Source organism: Triturus cristatus, chromosome 12 (genome assembly GCF_964204655.1).
Source record: "Triturus cristatus chromosome 12, aTriCri1.1, whole genome shotgun sequence".
Lineage (NCBI taxonomy): Eukaryota > Metazoa > Chordata > Amphibia > Caudata > Salamandridae > Triturus > Triturus cristatus.
Genome location: NC_140595.1, coordinates 471,410,722 through 471,425,971, shown reverse-complemented (window position 1 = coordinate 471,425,971; position 15,250 = coordinate 471,410,722). Strand labels below are relative to the sequence as shown.

The 15,250-nt window shown below is 50.6% G+C and overlaps 2 protein-coding genes across 3 annotated transcripts in view; one reads left to right on the top strand and one right to left on the bottom strand.

Moving 5' to 3' along the window:
* The window catches only part of TDRD12 (tudor domain containing 12), a 3,486,095-nt gene that overhangs the window by 240,253 nt on the left and 3,230,592 nt on the right, over nucleotides 1-15,250 (bottom strand). The window lies entirely within an intron of this gene.
* SLC7A9 (solute carrier family 7 member 9) overlaps nucleotides 1-15,250 on the top strand; it is a 715,482-nt gene that overhangs the window by 628,406 nt on the left and 71,826 nt on the right. Inside the window, exon 11 of the mRNA XM_085639452.1 lies at nucleotides 9,614-9,763. Within this exon, the coding sequence (XP_085495578.1) occupies nucleotides 9,614-9,763 (150 nt within the window). The remainder of the gene's footprint in view (nucleotides 1-9,613; nucleotides 9,764-15,250) is intronic.

Genomic DNA, 15,250 nt, shown 5'->3' with positions numbered 1-15,250 from the left:
AATCTTCCACGGTGCCTCTCACATACAGGAGGAAGCCCGGCCTTTGGGAAGTGAAGGCCAATGGGAGCAGAGAGAGGCAGGGCCACCACCAAGTGAGGAGGTCCGAAGAAACCCGGAAGACACCCAGTCCGAGATTCACAAGGAGAGAAGGAGCCCAGTTGCGCAGAGGGAGGAAGACGCCGCGTTAAAGGACCGAGCCCCAAGACGGAGAGCGGTCAGCCCACTCAAAGAGGAGGGGAACCCAGCTGACACCACACACCGCAACGAGGAAGCAGACGGAAGCCTCGAGACCTGGTGAGACACCCCCAGAGGATGTTCTCAAGCTGCAGCCCCTGCGGTACATGATTCAGGAGGGGGAAGGGAGTGAGGGGGTTGAGGGAGGAAAGCACGGAGGGCAGCCTAGAACTGCCTAACTGTTGTTCACCTTTCTGTGCACTTCCCTTGATGTTCACCCCGCCTGCATGAGCCCATCCCAAAACGTATACTTTATATGGTAAACCTGACATGTGCGGGAGTTATTAAAAAAAAGGGCTATCTCCAGACACAACCTTGCATGCACCCCATCTTTGGGCCAGAAATTACCTGATTTTGGAGCAGTACTCAGTACCCTGAAGATATGGGGCTAGCAACCTACTTTAGGAGGATAAGAATCCTCCTGGTCTTTCCTATTTTGCTTGGTTTGTCATAGTTCTGTGTTTGGTAATTCGGATCACTCTTTTCTGTCGCATGATTTCCAGACATTCCCCGGGATGGTGAAGGGCCCTATCCTGGAATCTTAACCACAGAGGGCAGTAATACTTACCGCTACCACCTTCTTCTCTTTTTGAGACTCCTGGGGGCGTCCTCTCAGTAGAAGCTCGACTGTATCGGAAGAAAACCACAGATAAAGAAATCCCCGAAGAAGACCCTTACCTTTCCTGTTGGCTTTTGTTTATGCCCACCACAATAAAATTATGCCAAAATTGATTCACCTAGAAGGCCTCCGAGATTCTTTTTCCGCCCATCCCTCTCACAGATAATCTTCAAAATCTTGAGTAAAAAATGTTGAGACCACCTAAAAAACTTGGCAGCTAACAAATAAGTTTATCTGAAGGCCAATAATGGGAGGTATATCAATATTCTGACATCAACATCGATGCTGAATGTGATACATCTATTACAAATCTCAACAAATGCCTGATGAATCAATTAATTCATTTGTTGCATACCTCAAGAAACTGATAAAACACAGCAAATTCAATTCATTGAACGATGAGGATATATGCATACACATCACTGATAGCCTCCAATTAAACTCATTTAATAGTTGACTTGTCATGTGGCCCATAGGGACATTGTCGTTTTTCACTAACTTAGCATGAGCTCGTTGAAGCTTGCCTGCTGTTTTGCACATTACTACACGTCTTTATTTTTTCAATATTTTCAAAGACTGCTTTCACATGAGAATTCATCACTGTGTTCGCTCTGTGAATGTTCCTGGGATTTTGATTGAACATTATGTCCAAGGTCGAACAACAATGCCCCTTGTTATTTTGTTCTCGCCAGGCCTTAACCCTTAGACAAAACATACCAATGCAGCTGTTCATACTTGGGCTTTTAGTGGGGTGCACCAATAGGTAACACACACTTGGAGAGGGACCTTTCCAGGGAGACGAGCACCCATGATGTAGATCTACCATCTATAGGCTAAGGTATGGGGTCTGCTGACAAAGCCCAGAGATCTTCTACAATATAATAATACTTCCTCTTAGCAAGGGGAGGGAGGTTAGGCACTATAGTCCTTTCTCTATTGTCCTTTTACTATGACATCTCCCTTCATGACTTATGGACTGACTGCTATGCTGACAATGTTTGTACTATGCATTTTCCTGCTTGTTGTGGCAAGTATACTGCATGTTAGGGCATGTTAGATAAAATAAAATATTTTAAACTGTTTCGCGTCTCCATCAGATCTTAATGTGGACAAGTACAAGAGAATGAGAGCAAAGGTGTCTTGTTACCGCGATTCCTGAGAGATCTGTGAGTGTTGTGTCCCGGGGTGTTTAATCATTTGTTTCTCTGGGAGTGAGTAGGAGAGCAAGTGAGACACTATAGCTAGTCGGTCCTGGGCTTGTGGGTACTAAGGTGGTGAGAAGACTCAGTCCCTATACACCAAGGTCCCATTTCCTGCTCATAGTTCTGTATTGTTGCAGAATCCCTGCAACAGACTCTTGAAGAAACATTTCACCTTGATGCAATCTTTCAAATGGCCTGAGGAAACACCAGGGGATAGACAGGCTGCCACCACCGAGGCAGGGCACACAGATGAACAGGTTATGGCAGTGGCCAGCTAAAGTAACAACATTACATAGAAAGATATAAAAGAAAGCCGAGAGACAGGCTACAGTATGACAGAAGTCGCAGATGGAAAAATATGTTTCAGTTGCAGACAAGACTACCCTCTTGAGGGTCAGTATCCATCAAGGAATTGGATTTGCCTATAATTTCCAGACAGTGTGGATGGCGAAAGCAGGCAATTCAAAACAGACGCACAAGTTAATTAATTGTGTAACGATATATCTGTAAGAGACATTAGTTAGTGATAGATTCCTTACCTCAGAATATTCCCCAGGTGTCAGTCTGGATCCGGAAAGTTTTCTGCTTAGCAGTACCCCTGCGCGCCAGAAGGTGGCGTGGTGCGTCTCCGCGCCCGTCACTGGCGTCGTGCGCACCGAGATGACATCACGGAGGCTACTTAGGCACCACCCATGCGTGCCAACGTCAGTTCAGTACACAACTGTCCACGCCGAAATGCAGAGCCATGCGAGAAACTGACCATTGGTGCATAAAACTAGGACCCTAAAAGGGGATGACCGTAACCCTAGTAATCAGTTCGCAGAACGGGGAGGATGGGTGGGGCGGTAAGAAATCTATCACTAACTAATGTCTCTTAAAGATATATCGTTACACAAGTAGTAACTTGTGCATCTGAAAGAGACACGTTAGTGATAGATTCCTTACCTTAGAATAGATACCTCAGCAATACCAACTCGGTGGTGGGTCTGCAAACAAAATTACACCAGAAAGTCACGGAGCACAGAACGGCCAAAGAAGCCGTCTCTCCGGAACGGACTGTCAAGGCAGTAGTGCTTGGTAAATGTGTACAGAGGGATCTTCTTCAGCACTCTGGACAGAAGTGGTATAGGCGGAAAGGCGTACAACAGACCGCAACTCCACTCGCGACGAAAGGCGTCCCCGAGCGAGTACCGCCTTGGAAACTCCAACGTGTAGAACTGCTGACAATGCGCGTTCTCTTCGGTGGCGAATAGATCTAACCAAGGCTCTCCCCACTGCCGAAAGAGGCCTTGCGCCACGTCCGAGTTTAGACGCCATTCGTGATCCATCATGCACCGGCGGCTGAGTTCGTCTGCTCTGGCGTTCAGAGAGCCTGCCAGATGTTGATCCACCAGGGTAATGCCCTGATGTTCCAGGCATGTCCAGAGGTGCAGAGCCTCCTGACAAAGGGTCCACGACCCCACCCCGCCCTGCTTGTTGCAATACCACATGGCGGTGGTGTTGTCCGTGAACACCTGCACTACACTTCCCTGGACAGAGGGAAGGAATGCCTTCAGTGCAAGCCGGATCGCTCTCAGCTCCAAAAGGTTGATATGGAGCCGAGACTCCGCCGGAGACCAGAGTCCTCTGATCTCCGCCTCTTCCATGTGGCCCCCCCATCCCAGGAGGGACGCATCCGTCACCACTACATGCTCCGGTTGGGGTAGGGAGAGGGATATGCCACTGACCCAATCGCGGTCCGTAAGCCACCACTGCAACTGTCTTGCAGTGCCCTCCGAGATCAGGACGTGGTCGGACAGGTTGCCCCGATGTGCCCCGATGCTGGGCCCACTGAAATTTCAGGTCCCACTGGAGAGCCCGCATTCGCATTTGGAAATAAGCGTCCTGCAAGTTCAACGCTACCATCCAGTCTCCAGGGCAGCCAGAACCTGAGCTAAGGTGAGCATCTTGAACCTCTCCTTCCGGAGGAAGGAGATGACGCTCCTGAGGTCCAAGATAGGGCGTAGGCCCCCTTTGCCCTTTTTGGGAACCAGAAAGTAGTGGGAATAACAACCACGACCTACTTCTGGACCAGAAACGCGCTCGATGGCCCCCTTGGCCAAGAGGGCCGCAACTTCCTCCTGGAGAAGTTTCAAGTGATCCCCCGACATGCGGTGGTACTGCGGTGGCATGGCAGGAGGGATCGCCTCGAAGGGGAGGGAGTAGCCCCTTCGGATGATTTGCAGCACCCACCTGTCCGACGTGGTGGAACGCCAGTGGAGCAGGTGATGGCGAACCCTGCCTCCCACTGGCGTGGTATGGGCCTGAAAGCACTGACTAGGAGGGCTTTGAGGCGGATGCTGCTGGGGTAGATGTGGACGGACCGGCACGTTGTCCCTTGGTACCGCCTCGGCGGAATCCATGTCCGCGACCGCGTGGAGGTTGGTTCTGCGGCCTGTGGCTAGGCGGACGTGAGGGGGCGCCCCTTCCTTGGCCACGAAAGGGGCAAAAAGCAGAAGTTTGCGGGCGCAGGCCGAGAGGCCCAAGGACTTGGCCGTAGCCCTGGAATCCTTAAAGCGCTCCAGCGCACTATCCGCTTTGTCGCCAAGAAGGCGACTGACATCGAAGGGCATATCCATGAGGGTGCTCTGGACATCCCCAGAAAAACTTGTGGACCGCAGCCAGGCGTGGCGACGAAGCGCCACCATGGTCGACATTGCCCTACCCAGCGAGTCCGTAGTGTCCAGTCCACATCGAATTGCATGCCGCGCTGCATCCTGCCCCTCGGCAAGAGCCTGGGCGAGCCGTGTCCGGGCCTCCTCCGGACACTGGGGCAGCATGTCCTCCACCGTATCCACATGGCCATGAGGAAGGCACTGATCTCCGCCGGAGTCGCGTCAGTCCCAGTGACCAGCGGGTATGGGGACGGACGAGACTCCTGCGGCTCCGACGGCGCCGCATGGGTGGTACCACCCGAACCCTCAGCCGAGTCGCGTGCCCGGCGAGGGGAGCCCAAAGAGCGACGCCGCTTTTTGGACTTCTTGCTATGCTTCGACTTACCCAAAGACTTGGAACCCGACGAGTGGTGGAGCTGACTGCCGGAGCTCGAGCAGCTTGCGGGACCGCTCCCGCCTAGCTTCCGAAGTCAAGGCCCGGCAGTCGGGGCACGACTCGGCATCGTGGTCGGCCCCTAAGCAATAGAGGCACCGGTGGTGGTGGTCCGTAACCGACATCAGTCGGTGACAGGAGTCACAAGCTTTAAAGCCAGGCATCCCTACTGGCACCAGAGTCGAGTCGAGGAGGATAGAACCAAAGGAGTTCAAAAAGTTTAGTCAAAAAATTACTAAAAGGGTATGCTCTTCTCGGATCGGTGCTGTCTGGCGCGGAAAAAAGAAGAACTGACGTCAGCGCACGAGGGCGGCGTCTAAGTACTCCGACGACGTCATCCTGGCGATCACGACGCCGACGACGGACGTGGAGCCGCAGACGACGCCTAGCGACGCGCAAGGGTATTGCTGACGAAAATCTTTCCGGATCCAGCCTGACGCCTGGGGATATTCTAAGGTGAGGAATCTAACTAACGTGTTTCTTTCAGATCTCAAGTTTGGGCAGCAGGATTGCAATATAGTCACCAGAGGTATTCAACAGAATGATGAGCACCTATATTCCCCTAGGTCTTGAGAAAACCAACTGTATGAGGCAAAATCTTTTCAACTCGGTTTGGTGATTGGAGAGTCTAGGAGACTGGCAGATATATTCAGGGATTCAAAATATTCACCCAAATGAATTTGGGGGTCAGCAGTTGGGTATGATATTTGTCCTTTTTTTCAGGATTAAGCTTACTAAAATGTCTGCAGCGATGAAATTCAATCTCCTGAATTTAACTGCCGTACAGGGAGGGTCATTCACTCAAAGACTTTCGAAATTCACAGGAGAAAGGTAATACAAAATTATCAGACCAGGTTCACTGGAAAGGTGTAATAGAGTTGACACCGAGGAGAGCTGGAGCAAAATGTCCAAATCTTGTCCTTTATTGTTAGAAGGAAGCAAGGAATTACTCGACAAATCAAAGGGGGAGAATACATCTAAAGTTTTAGCAATCTAAGACTAGTCAGGAGGTCGAAATTCAATTTGCCTTACCAAACACCTGGGAGTTGACACTGGTTTCTTGAACTAGCACAGAAGTCAAGGGATCAGAGGCCTCCACGACCGTTTAGGAGATCTGTATATCAAAGTAAATGGCTGAATTAAAAATAAAAGTCTTTAAATCTCATTTTAAGTGATTCTAATGCAACATCACATGTAAAACTAAATATAGTAAATTTTAGAATGAATAATTTTTATTACGTGGCCACAAGAAAGCAAATACACAGCTTAACTGCCTACATCATAGCGCCGGCAGAGCGAAAACTGCAGAGAATTACACAGCCTATAGGTCTACATCCCTGAGGGCGACCTCGCAATGAAAGTAAGCCATAGTGAGCCAGTAAGGCGCAAAGTGAGAGTGCCACTTTTATATATAAAAAGAAACAGTAACAAAGAAACAAGCCCCCCCACCCGCAACCTCCCCCACCCTCCCTCCGCATCAGTTCGGATCTGGTAAAGCTTTCAGTCATGTCGCCGTACATTGGTCACAACTGGCAAGTCAATTAATTGAAGCACCCGGTAGTTATAAAGGTATGAGATGCAAAATTTGCAGATATTTCGGGCACGTGACTTCTCTCAGATCTTTGGTGAGGATCTGCAAAAAGGGAGCCCACAGTTTTGGAAAGTCCTTGCCCTTCCCATCTACACTCAGGGATAACCGCTCGATAGCTAAGAGTTGCCAAAGCTTCTGAATCCAGTCTCGAGAATCTGGAATTGCCAGCGATCCCCAGTGTGCTAAAAGCACCTGTCGCGCTGCCAGCAATGCCATGGCTATTTGCTTACACTTCAGCGATTTCAGTGGAAAAAAACTTAGGATGGGGGAGACCTAGCAAAGTGTGCTCGGGAATACGCGGCAAAGTGATCTGGAATGCTGCATCAATATCATCAATTATTTCTGTCCAATAGCGCACCAGTTTGGGGCAGCGCCAAAGTAGACGCACCAGAGTGCCAACAGAACCACACCCCCCGCCAGCAGAGGTTTGACTTGGAGCTGTCCCACTCTTAATGCGCTCTGGCGTATAATACCAGTGAGTAACCACTTTATAGGCAGATTCTGCCCCTGCTGTGTTGGAAGCAGTATGGTGCGCCCTGTAAAAAATGTATTCTCACTCTTTGTGCGACAAGGGCCGTCCCCGGTCAGTTTACCATCGGACCTGCGCTTTGGTGCGGCGTCTCTGCGCCTGTGAAGTGATCAGGGCATAAAGTTCAGAGATGAGTTTACGATCGTCCGTTTTACACCCCAGCCATTTTTCGAAGGACGTCAGGGGGCGGGACATTAGCGCGAAATTATCCGGTCGCGTGACCCAGTGTACAACCTGCGAGTAGTGAAAGGCATCAGCCTCAAGCAACTCATAATCCCTACGCAACTGAGGAAAGGGAATCACACCCCCATGATCAAACAGGGCACCCACCCGTTTGCAACCTTCCTCCCGCCATCGTTGGAAGATCTGGGAAGCGCAACCCGGCGGAAAGACTTAGCCACTTTGAGCCGCGCAATTGCCGATATCACCTCCTCGACACGAATAGGGGAGTCCAGATCGTCAGCCGACGATTTGAGTAGGGGGGTAATATTACTGGAGGACAAATAGTCCCCTGGGTCAGGCAAAGGGGTATCTCCCGTCGTATAAAGGCGCTGGTAAAACTGATGGAAGGTATCAGCAATCAGTGCATCCGTGGTATGTTCCACTGCATTCGGACCCCGTATGACAGGAATTGCGGTCATCTGTGCCTGCGCCTGTAATCTATGCGCCAGCATCCTCTCACATTTATCTCCACTGAGGTAGAATTTATGCCGAAGCCGCAGGAGCGCATGCTCAGCCCTATCCAGATCCTGATGCTTCAGCATACGGCGCCGTGTTTCCAATTCCCTCCACACCCTCGGCGCCCCGGTGCGCTTGTGAACTGCTTCCAGTTCACCAACCGCCGCCTCCAGCTCCGCTCGTTTCTTTTTGCGGAGTTGCATGAAAGACTAAGCGACGCGATAAATTCCCCCCGTACTACGAGTTTCAAGGCTTCCTGAGCATTCTCAGAGATATAGTGCTTAATAACGGTTCGAATCATTTGAGTGACGTCATCAGAATGAAGGAGGGAATCACGAAGGCGCCAGCCCGGAGGAGTAGAACACGCACAGCGTGCCGGGAGCTGGACTGAGAGGAGGGCATGATCTGAGAGGGATCGAGGAGTAATATCCGCAGCGCACAACACCCCATAATATCCCCTGTCAACGACATAAAAAAATCCCTGAGCAAGATTTAACAGAAACAAGGCAAGAAAAACACATAACAGTGAGCACACAAGGAAACAGAACTAAAGGTCATCTCCCCAAAAAACCCCAGCCCACCAATAAGAAAACCCCCCTAAGCAAAAGGGCAAAAACTGGAAGTCGAAAGAAATGACAATAGTTTGCCTCACTGGTCAAATGTTCAAGGGGGCACGGCTCATCCCTAATCCGAACCGTGTTGCACGTAGCAAGTCCCCGGCATGTCAGGGAGCAGAGTTAGTGCGCGCCGTCGGGCTTTTCCCCCCCCCTCCAGCACCAGCAACTGAGCCCAGAAGGATGCCAAGGTCATGTGAATCAAGGGACGTCCGTGTTGTCGGTCACCTGTGACACCAACGAAAGGACTGAAATGCAGAAATGGGTTCAGTGGGGTTGCACTGTTCTAAGAATGGCGAGGGGCTATACCAACTAATGTGGGAAACTGAAGCTGGCATAAGAAAGTATAACCATGGCATGAGGGAGGGGCAAAAATAAGAAGATGAAGGCCAACATACTAGACATACATTTTGACATGTGGATCACCAATTGTATGTAGACAGCATCAATTGCAAAATTCTTGCACTATCATGCTGTAGTTAATTGTGGCACACCGATGGCAGAACACTGGCCTTTGCACAATTATTAAATCATGGAGGGCAGAGATAAAACATTTTGGGAAAACTGGGATTAACTAATGGGTAGCATCAGGCTTCCTTGGGATACAAAGAAAGTACTTGAATGATTAATGAGTTCTCTTTCAGAGCATGTGACAATTTTGGTAAGTTTATGTGAAAACTGCTTTAAATGGTCTATATGACCACATCTTTTTCAAAACATTTCTCAGTGGGTGAGGAGAAATCACCCCACAAATCATCCTATATTCCTAGAGTAAACAGGACGAATACGGGTCAAGTATTGAGTCGCATCGCTCTCAGAGATCACCAGCCACCACTGTTACCACACTGCAAATCTTCAACACCATTTGCTCATCGCATACTGACAAAGCTTATTCACCACTTGTCTAGTAGTATTAATCTTAAATATTTTGAATGTGAGTCTCAAACTAGCTAAAATGGCTTCTTTAATAACTTGTACTGGATACACAAATTGTATTTACCAACAATTACTGTTAGTCTCCCACAGACATTAATTTATTTCCCATTGGTTTTTTTTCAGGGCATAGTTGCTATGATCTACATCATCCCGGCTGATATTAATACTCTTATTAACTATTTCAGTTTTGCTGTATGGATATTTTATGGCTTTGCTGTTTTAGGACTTATTGTTATGAGATTTACACGAAAAGAACTCAAAAGACCAATTAAGGTAAGCAAATTTTTAAAGGTTATTTAAACATTGGATATTACGCTGTTACCAACGTGTCAAAAAAATGCAATCTCTCATGTTGAAAATATTTTCATAAATGGTATGACATCTTTGATATAATTTCTTAAATACTAGCAACAGTTACTTTATAAATGGCTAATAACCGCATACTCCCCCTTGAAGGCCACTAACAAAACTTAAATCTTACTGTCACAAACCTTTTCAAAATCTCACTATTGCTGACTGGCAAGATTGCATACTAGAAAGACAGTCCTCCAGGAACCAATTTTTCAAGTTCAGGATGCAAAAGGGAGGGACACTGGTTTGTTCTCTCCTTCTGAGATGACCTATATTATGGTCACATTAAACTCAGGATTGTCCGTGGGCCGATTGAAGAGATAAAAACATGCTGAAAAGCAGCACAACTGGAAAAATCCCTAGTGGGAGAAGATCCACCCTATCTGGCGCATCATCATGGGTGCCAATTCAAGAGAAGTGATGTCACTCACATTTTCTCGTTCTATGGCAACACAGGCTTGACCCCTTGCTCCACCCCAAGCCCATCAACTGCCAATTTATTGGCTACTGAGGTCTGGGGAGTGGACAATCGTTGCAACAAAAAGATGTAAACAGGACTCAGGGAGCCCCGTTTATTTTTTGTCCACAACATGGCCACAAGACGCATGAATCGAAGGATAGCCCAGGCAGTGCCAAGGGTAGCAAATGGCAAACCACTATTGGTAGGTGTTACAGAATCTTTCTACCTGCATACTCTAATCTTCATGCCATCAAGATGGGTTAAGTTGGGACGGAAAGGTCCTGTGCATGGCAATACATTTTTTTTGTTGAGTTTTTTATATAGCGCGAACATGACCCGTTAGGGTATCAGATCAGTTTGCCGGGATAAACACGTTGCATACAGTATATGCATAGGCAGAATACAAGGATGAAGTTAGGGAATTGACTCCAGTAGGGCAAAAGTCAGAGCTATATACAATAAACAATACAGTACCAAAATCAGCGAGAGACATGTCAGCAATAAAACAAGGGGAACAATTGATACATGGAGAGGGCCAAGCAATACAGGAGATTATGCAAAGAAACATAGGCCATGAAAAGGCGAAATGGGCAATAAAGGAGTGTTATTGGAGGAATTTGCTCAATAGGAAGGTTTTCGCTTCCTTTTTGAAGCGCGACAAAGTAGGAATTCTTCTGATGGAGGGAGGTAGAGAGTTCCAGATTCTTGGTGCGGCCCCAGAGAACGCTCGGTAATATGTTTTTACATTGCGGAAACGGGGTGGCTGGAGCACACGGTCTCTGGCGGACCTGGAGTTTCTGGTTCTCCCAGATATCACACTTTTCTGGGAGAGATACTTCAGGATGTTCATATACAAGGCTTTGTGAGTGATGCAGGTCAGCATGAGCTGGATTCTGCCTTCAAGAGGAAGCCAGTTCAAGGCCTTCAGATGTGGTGAAATGTGGTCAAATTTTTTTGCGCCAGATAAGAGTCTAGCTGCTGCGATGAGGCAAGCTTTTAGCGGGACAATCAAAGTCTTTGGTAGGCCAGATGAACAAGTTACTTACCTTCGGTAACGATGTATCTGTAAGAAACATTAGTTAGTTAGATTCCTCATATTAGAATATCCCCAGGCGTCAGACTGGATCCGGAAGATTTTTCGTCAGCAATACCCCTTGTGCGTCGCTAGGCGTCGTCTGCGGCTCCGCATCCGTCGTCTGCGTCGTGCGCCGGAATGACGTTGTCGGAGTACTTAGACGCCGCCCTCGCGCGCTGACGTCAGTTCTTGTACATAGCTTTCCGCGCCAGGAACGCAGAGCCATGCAAAGACCGACACTGGTGCCAAAAATAAAATCTAGGGGCCTGAAAAGGATAACCTTAACCCTGGATGTCAGTTCGCAGAACGGGGAGGATGGGTGGGTCGGTGAGGAATCTAACTAACTAATGTTTCTTACAGATACATCGTTACCGAAGGTAAGTAACTTGTTCATCTGAAAGAAACACGTTAGTTAGATTCCTCACCTTAGAATAGATACCCAAGCAATACCATCCCCGGTGGTGGGTCTGCGAACCAAGATCACACCAGAAAGTCCTGGAGGACAGAATGGCCAAAGAAGCCATCCCTCCGGACTTGGCTGTCAAGGCAATAATGCCTGGCAAACGTGTGTAGCGAAGCCCACGTTGCCGCCTGACAGATGTCCTGCAAAGGGACACCCCGTCCCAAAGCAGTAGTAGCCGCTGTGGCCCGAGTAGAATGGGCGCGCAGCCCAACAGGAGGGTCATTTTTTGGCAAGGAATAACAAATTTTGATGCACAAAACGACCCACCGAGAGATGGTCCGTTTGTGCACAGCTTTCCCCTTCTTAGCACCCACGTATCCAACGAAAAGTTGGTCGTCCACCCGGAACTGCTTTGTGCGGTCCAGATAAAAGGAGAGCGCACGTTTTGGGTCCAGACGGTGGAGCCTCTCTTCCTCTTTGGAAGGATGCGGAGGCGGAAAGAAGGTGGGCAAGGTGACAGACTGCCCAAGATGAAAGGGGGTCGCCACTTTCGGAAGAAAGGAGGGACGAGGCCGAAGGACAACCTTGTCCGGATGAACAGAGAGAAAAGCAGGCTTTGAAGATAAAGCCTGGAGCTCACTCACCCGTCTAGCCGAGGTGATGGCTACCAGAAAAGCAGTCTTAAGCGTCAGCAGACGAAGAGGACAATTATGAAGAGGCTCAAAGGGAGCGCACATTAGAAATGTGAGAACAAGATTCAAGTCCCACTGAGGCATTACAAAACGGACAGGAGGGAACGTGTGAGTAATGCCTTTTAGAAAGCGTGCAACTACAGGGGACTTGAAAAGAGAAGGCTGATCAGGAAGCCGCAAGAAGGCAGAGATGGCAGCAAGATAACCTTTCAAGGTGCCCAGGGCAGAGCCCTGCCGGGCCAAAGAAAGAAGAAAGGGGAGAACCTCAGAAAGAGGGGCGGAAAGGGGATCCACAGCCTTTGCTGTGCACCATGCCACAAATTTGTTCCACCGGCAGGCGTATACCGTCTTTGTGGAGGGACGCCTGGCTGCCAGAATGATATCACAGACTTCAGGAGGCAAGTCAAATGGCATCAACTGTCGCCGCTCAATCTCCACGCATGGAGGTGGAGGCTGGACAGGTTCGGGTGGAGGACCGTCCCCTGCTGCTGCGACAGAAGATCCTCCCGAAGGGGCAGACGTATCGGAGGATCGGTCAACATACTGAGTAGCTCGGGATACCAGTACCTTCGTGCCCAATCCGGAGCCACCAAGATGACTTGGGCCCAGTCGCGCTTGATCTTCTTCAGCACTCTGGGCAGAAGTGGTATAGGCGGAAAGGCGGAAAACAGACCGCAACTCCACTCGTGACGAAAAGTGTCGCCGAGCGAGTGCCGCCTTGGAAATTCCAACGCGCAGAACTGCTGACATTGCGCGTTCTCTTCGGTGGCACATAGATCTAACCAAGGCTCTCCCCACTGCTGAAAGAGACCTTGCGCCACTTCGGAGTTCAGACGCCATTCGTGATCCATCATGCACCGGCGGCTGAGTTCGTCTGCTCTGGCGTGCAGAGAGCCCGCCAGATGTTGAACCACTAGGGTGACGCCCTGGTGTTCCAGCCACGTCCAGAGGCGCAGAGCCTCCTGACAAAGGGTCCACAACCCCACCCTGCCCTGTTTGTTGCAATACCACATGGCGGTGGTGTTGTCCGTGAACACCTGCACGACACTTCCCCGGACAGAGGGAAGGAAGGCTTTCAGTGCAAGCCGGATCGCTCTCAACTCCAACAGGTTGATGTGGAGACGAGACTCCGCCGGAGACCAGAGGCCTCTGATCTCCGCCTCTCCCATATGGCCACCCCATCCCAGGAGGGACGCATCCGTCACTACGACATGCTCCGGTTGGGGAAAGGAGAGGCGCTTGCCCTTGACCCAATCGCGGTCCGTGAGCCACCACTGTAACTGCTGTGTAGTGCCCTCCGAGATCAAGACATGGTCGGACAGGTTGCCGTGATGCTGGGCCCACTGAAACTTCAGGTCCCACTGCAGAGCCCGCATGCGCCGCCTGGCGTGATGCACTAGTAGGATGCAGGAGCCCATCAGCCCCAGAAGCCGCAACACTAGCCTGACCGAAACCCAGGATAGAGGCCGAAAGATGGGAATCAGGGCCTGAATATCCCGGACCCGCTGTTCCGGCGGATAGACCCGGAACTGCGCCGAATAGAGAACCGCTCCGATGAAGAGGAGCTGCTGAGAGGGACTCAGGTGAGACTTCGGCACGTTGATGGAAAATCCCAGCAAATGCAGGAGATCCGCCGTAGTCTGGAGGTGGGAGACGACTGTCTGGGGCGAGCCCGCCTTCAACAACCAGTCATCGAGATAGGGGAAGACTGGAACCCCTGATCTGCGCAGATGAGCTGCGACCACCGCCATCACTTTCGTGAACACCCGAGGGGCACTGGTGAGGCCGAAGGGGAGCACGGTAAACTGAAAGTGCTCTTGGCCCACCGTGAACCGCAGGTACCGCCGGTGGGCCGGCAGGACGGGAATGTGGAAATATGCGTCCTGCAAGTCCAACGCTACCATCCAGTCTCCAGGGTCTAGGGCAGCTAGAACCTGAGCCAAAGTTAACATCTTGAACCTTTCCTTCCGGAGGAAGGCATTGATGTTCCGGAGGTCCAAGATAGGGCGTAGGCCCCCTTTGCCCTTCTTGGGAACCAGAAAGTAGTGGGAATAACAACCATGACCTACTTCTGGGCTCGGAACGCGCTTGACGGCCCCCTTGGCCAAGAGGGCCGAAACCTCCTCGTGGAGAAGATGCAAATGATCCCCCGAGATACGGTGGTGCTGCGGTGGCATGGCTGGAGGGGTCGTCTCGAAGGGGAGGGAGTAGCCCCTTCGCACGATTTGCAGCACCCACCTGTCCGATGTGATGGACCGCCAGTGGAGCAGGTGATGGCGAACTCTGCCGCCCACTGGCGTGGAATGGGCCTGAAAGCTTAGACTAGGAAGGCTTTGAGGCGGATGCTGCCGGGGTGGATGTGGGCTGACCGCGTCGTCCTCCAGAACCGCCTCGGTGGAAACTACGTCCGCGACCGCGCACAGGTTGGTTCTGCGGCTGGTGGCTAGGCGTACGTGAGGAGGCCCCCCTTCCTTGGCCACGAAAGGGGCGAAAGGCGGAAGTTTGCGACCGCGGGGCCGAGAGGCCCAAGGACTTGGCCGTAGCCCGGGAGTCCTTAAAGCGATTCAGCGCACTGTCCGCTTTCTCGCCGAAAAGGCGAGTGTCATCAAAGGGCATGTCCATGAGGGTGCTCTGGACATCGCCCGAAAAGGACGTGGACCGCAGCCAGGCGTGACGTCTAAGCGCCACTGAGGTAGAAATCGCCCTACCCAGCGAGTCCGTAGTGTCAAGCCCACATCTGATAGCATGTCGTGCTGCATCCCTCCCATCGGCCAGAGCC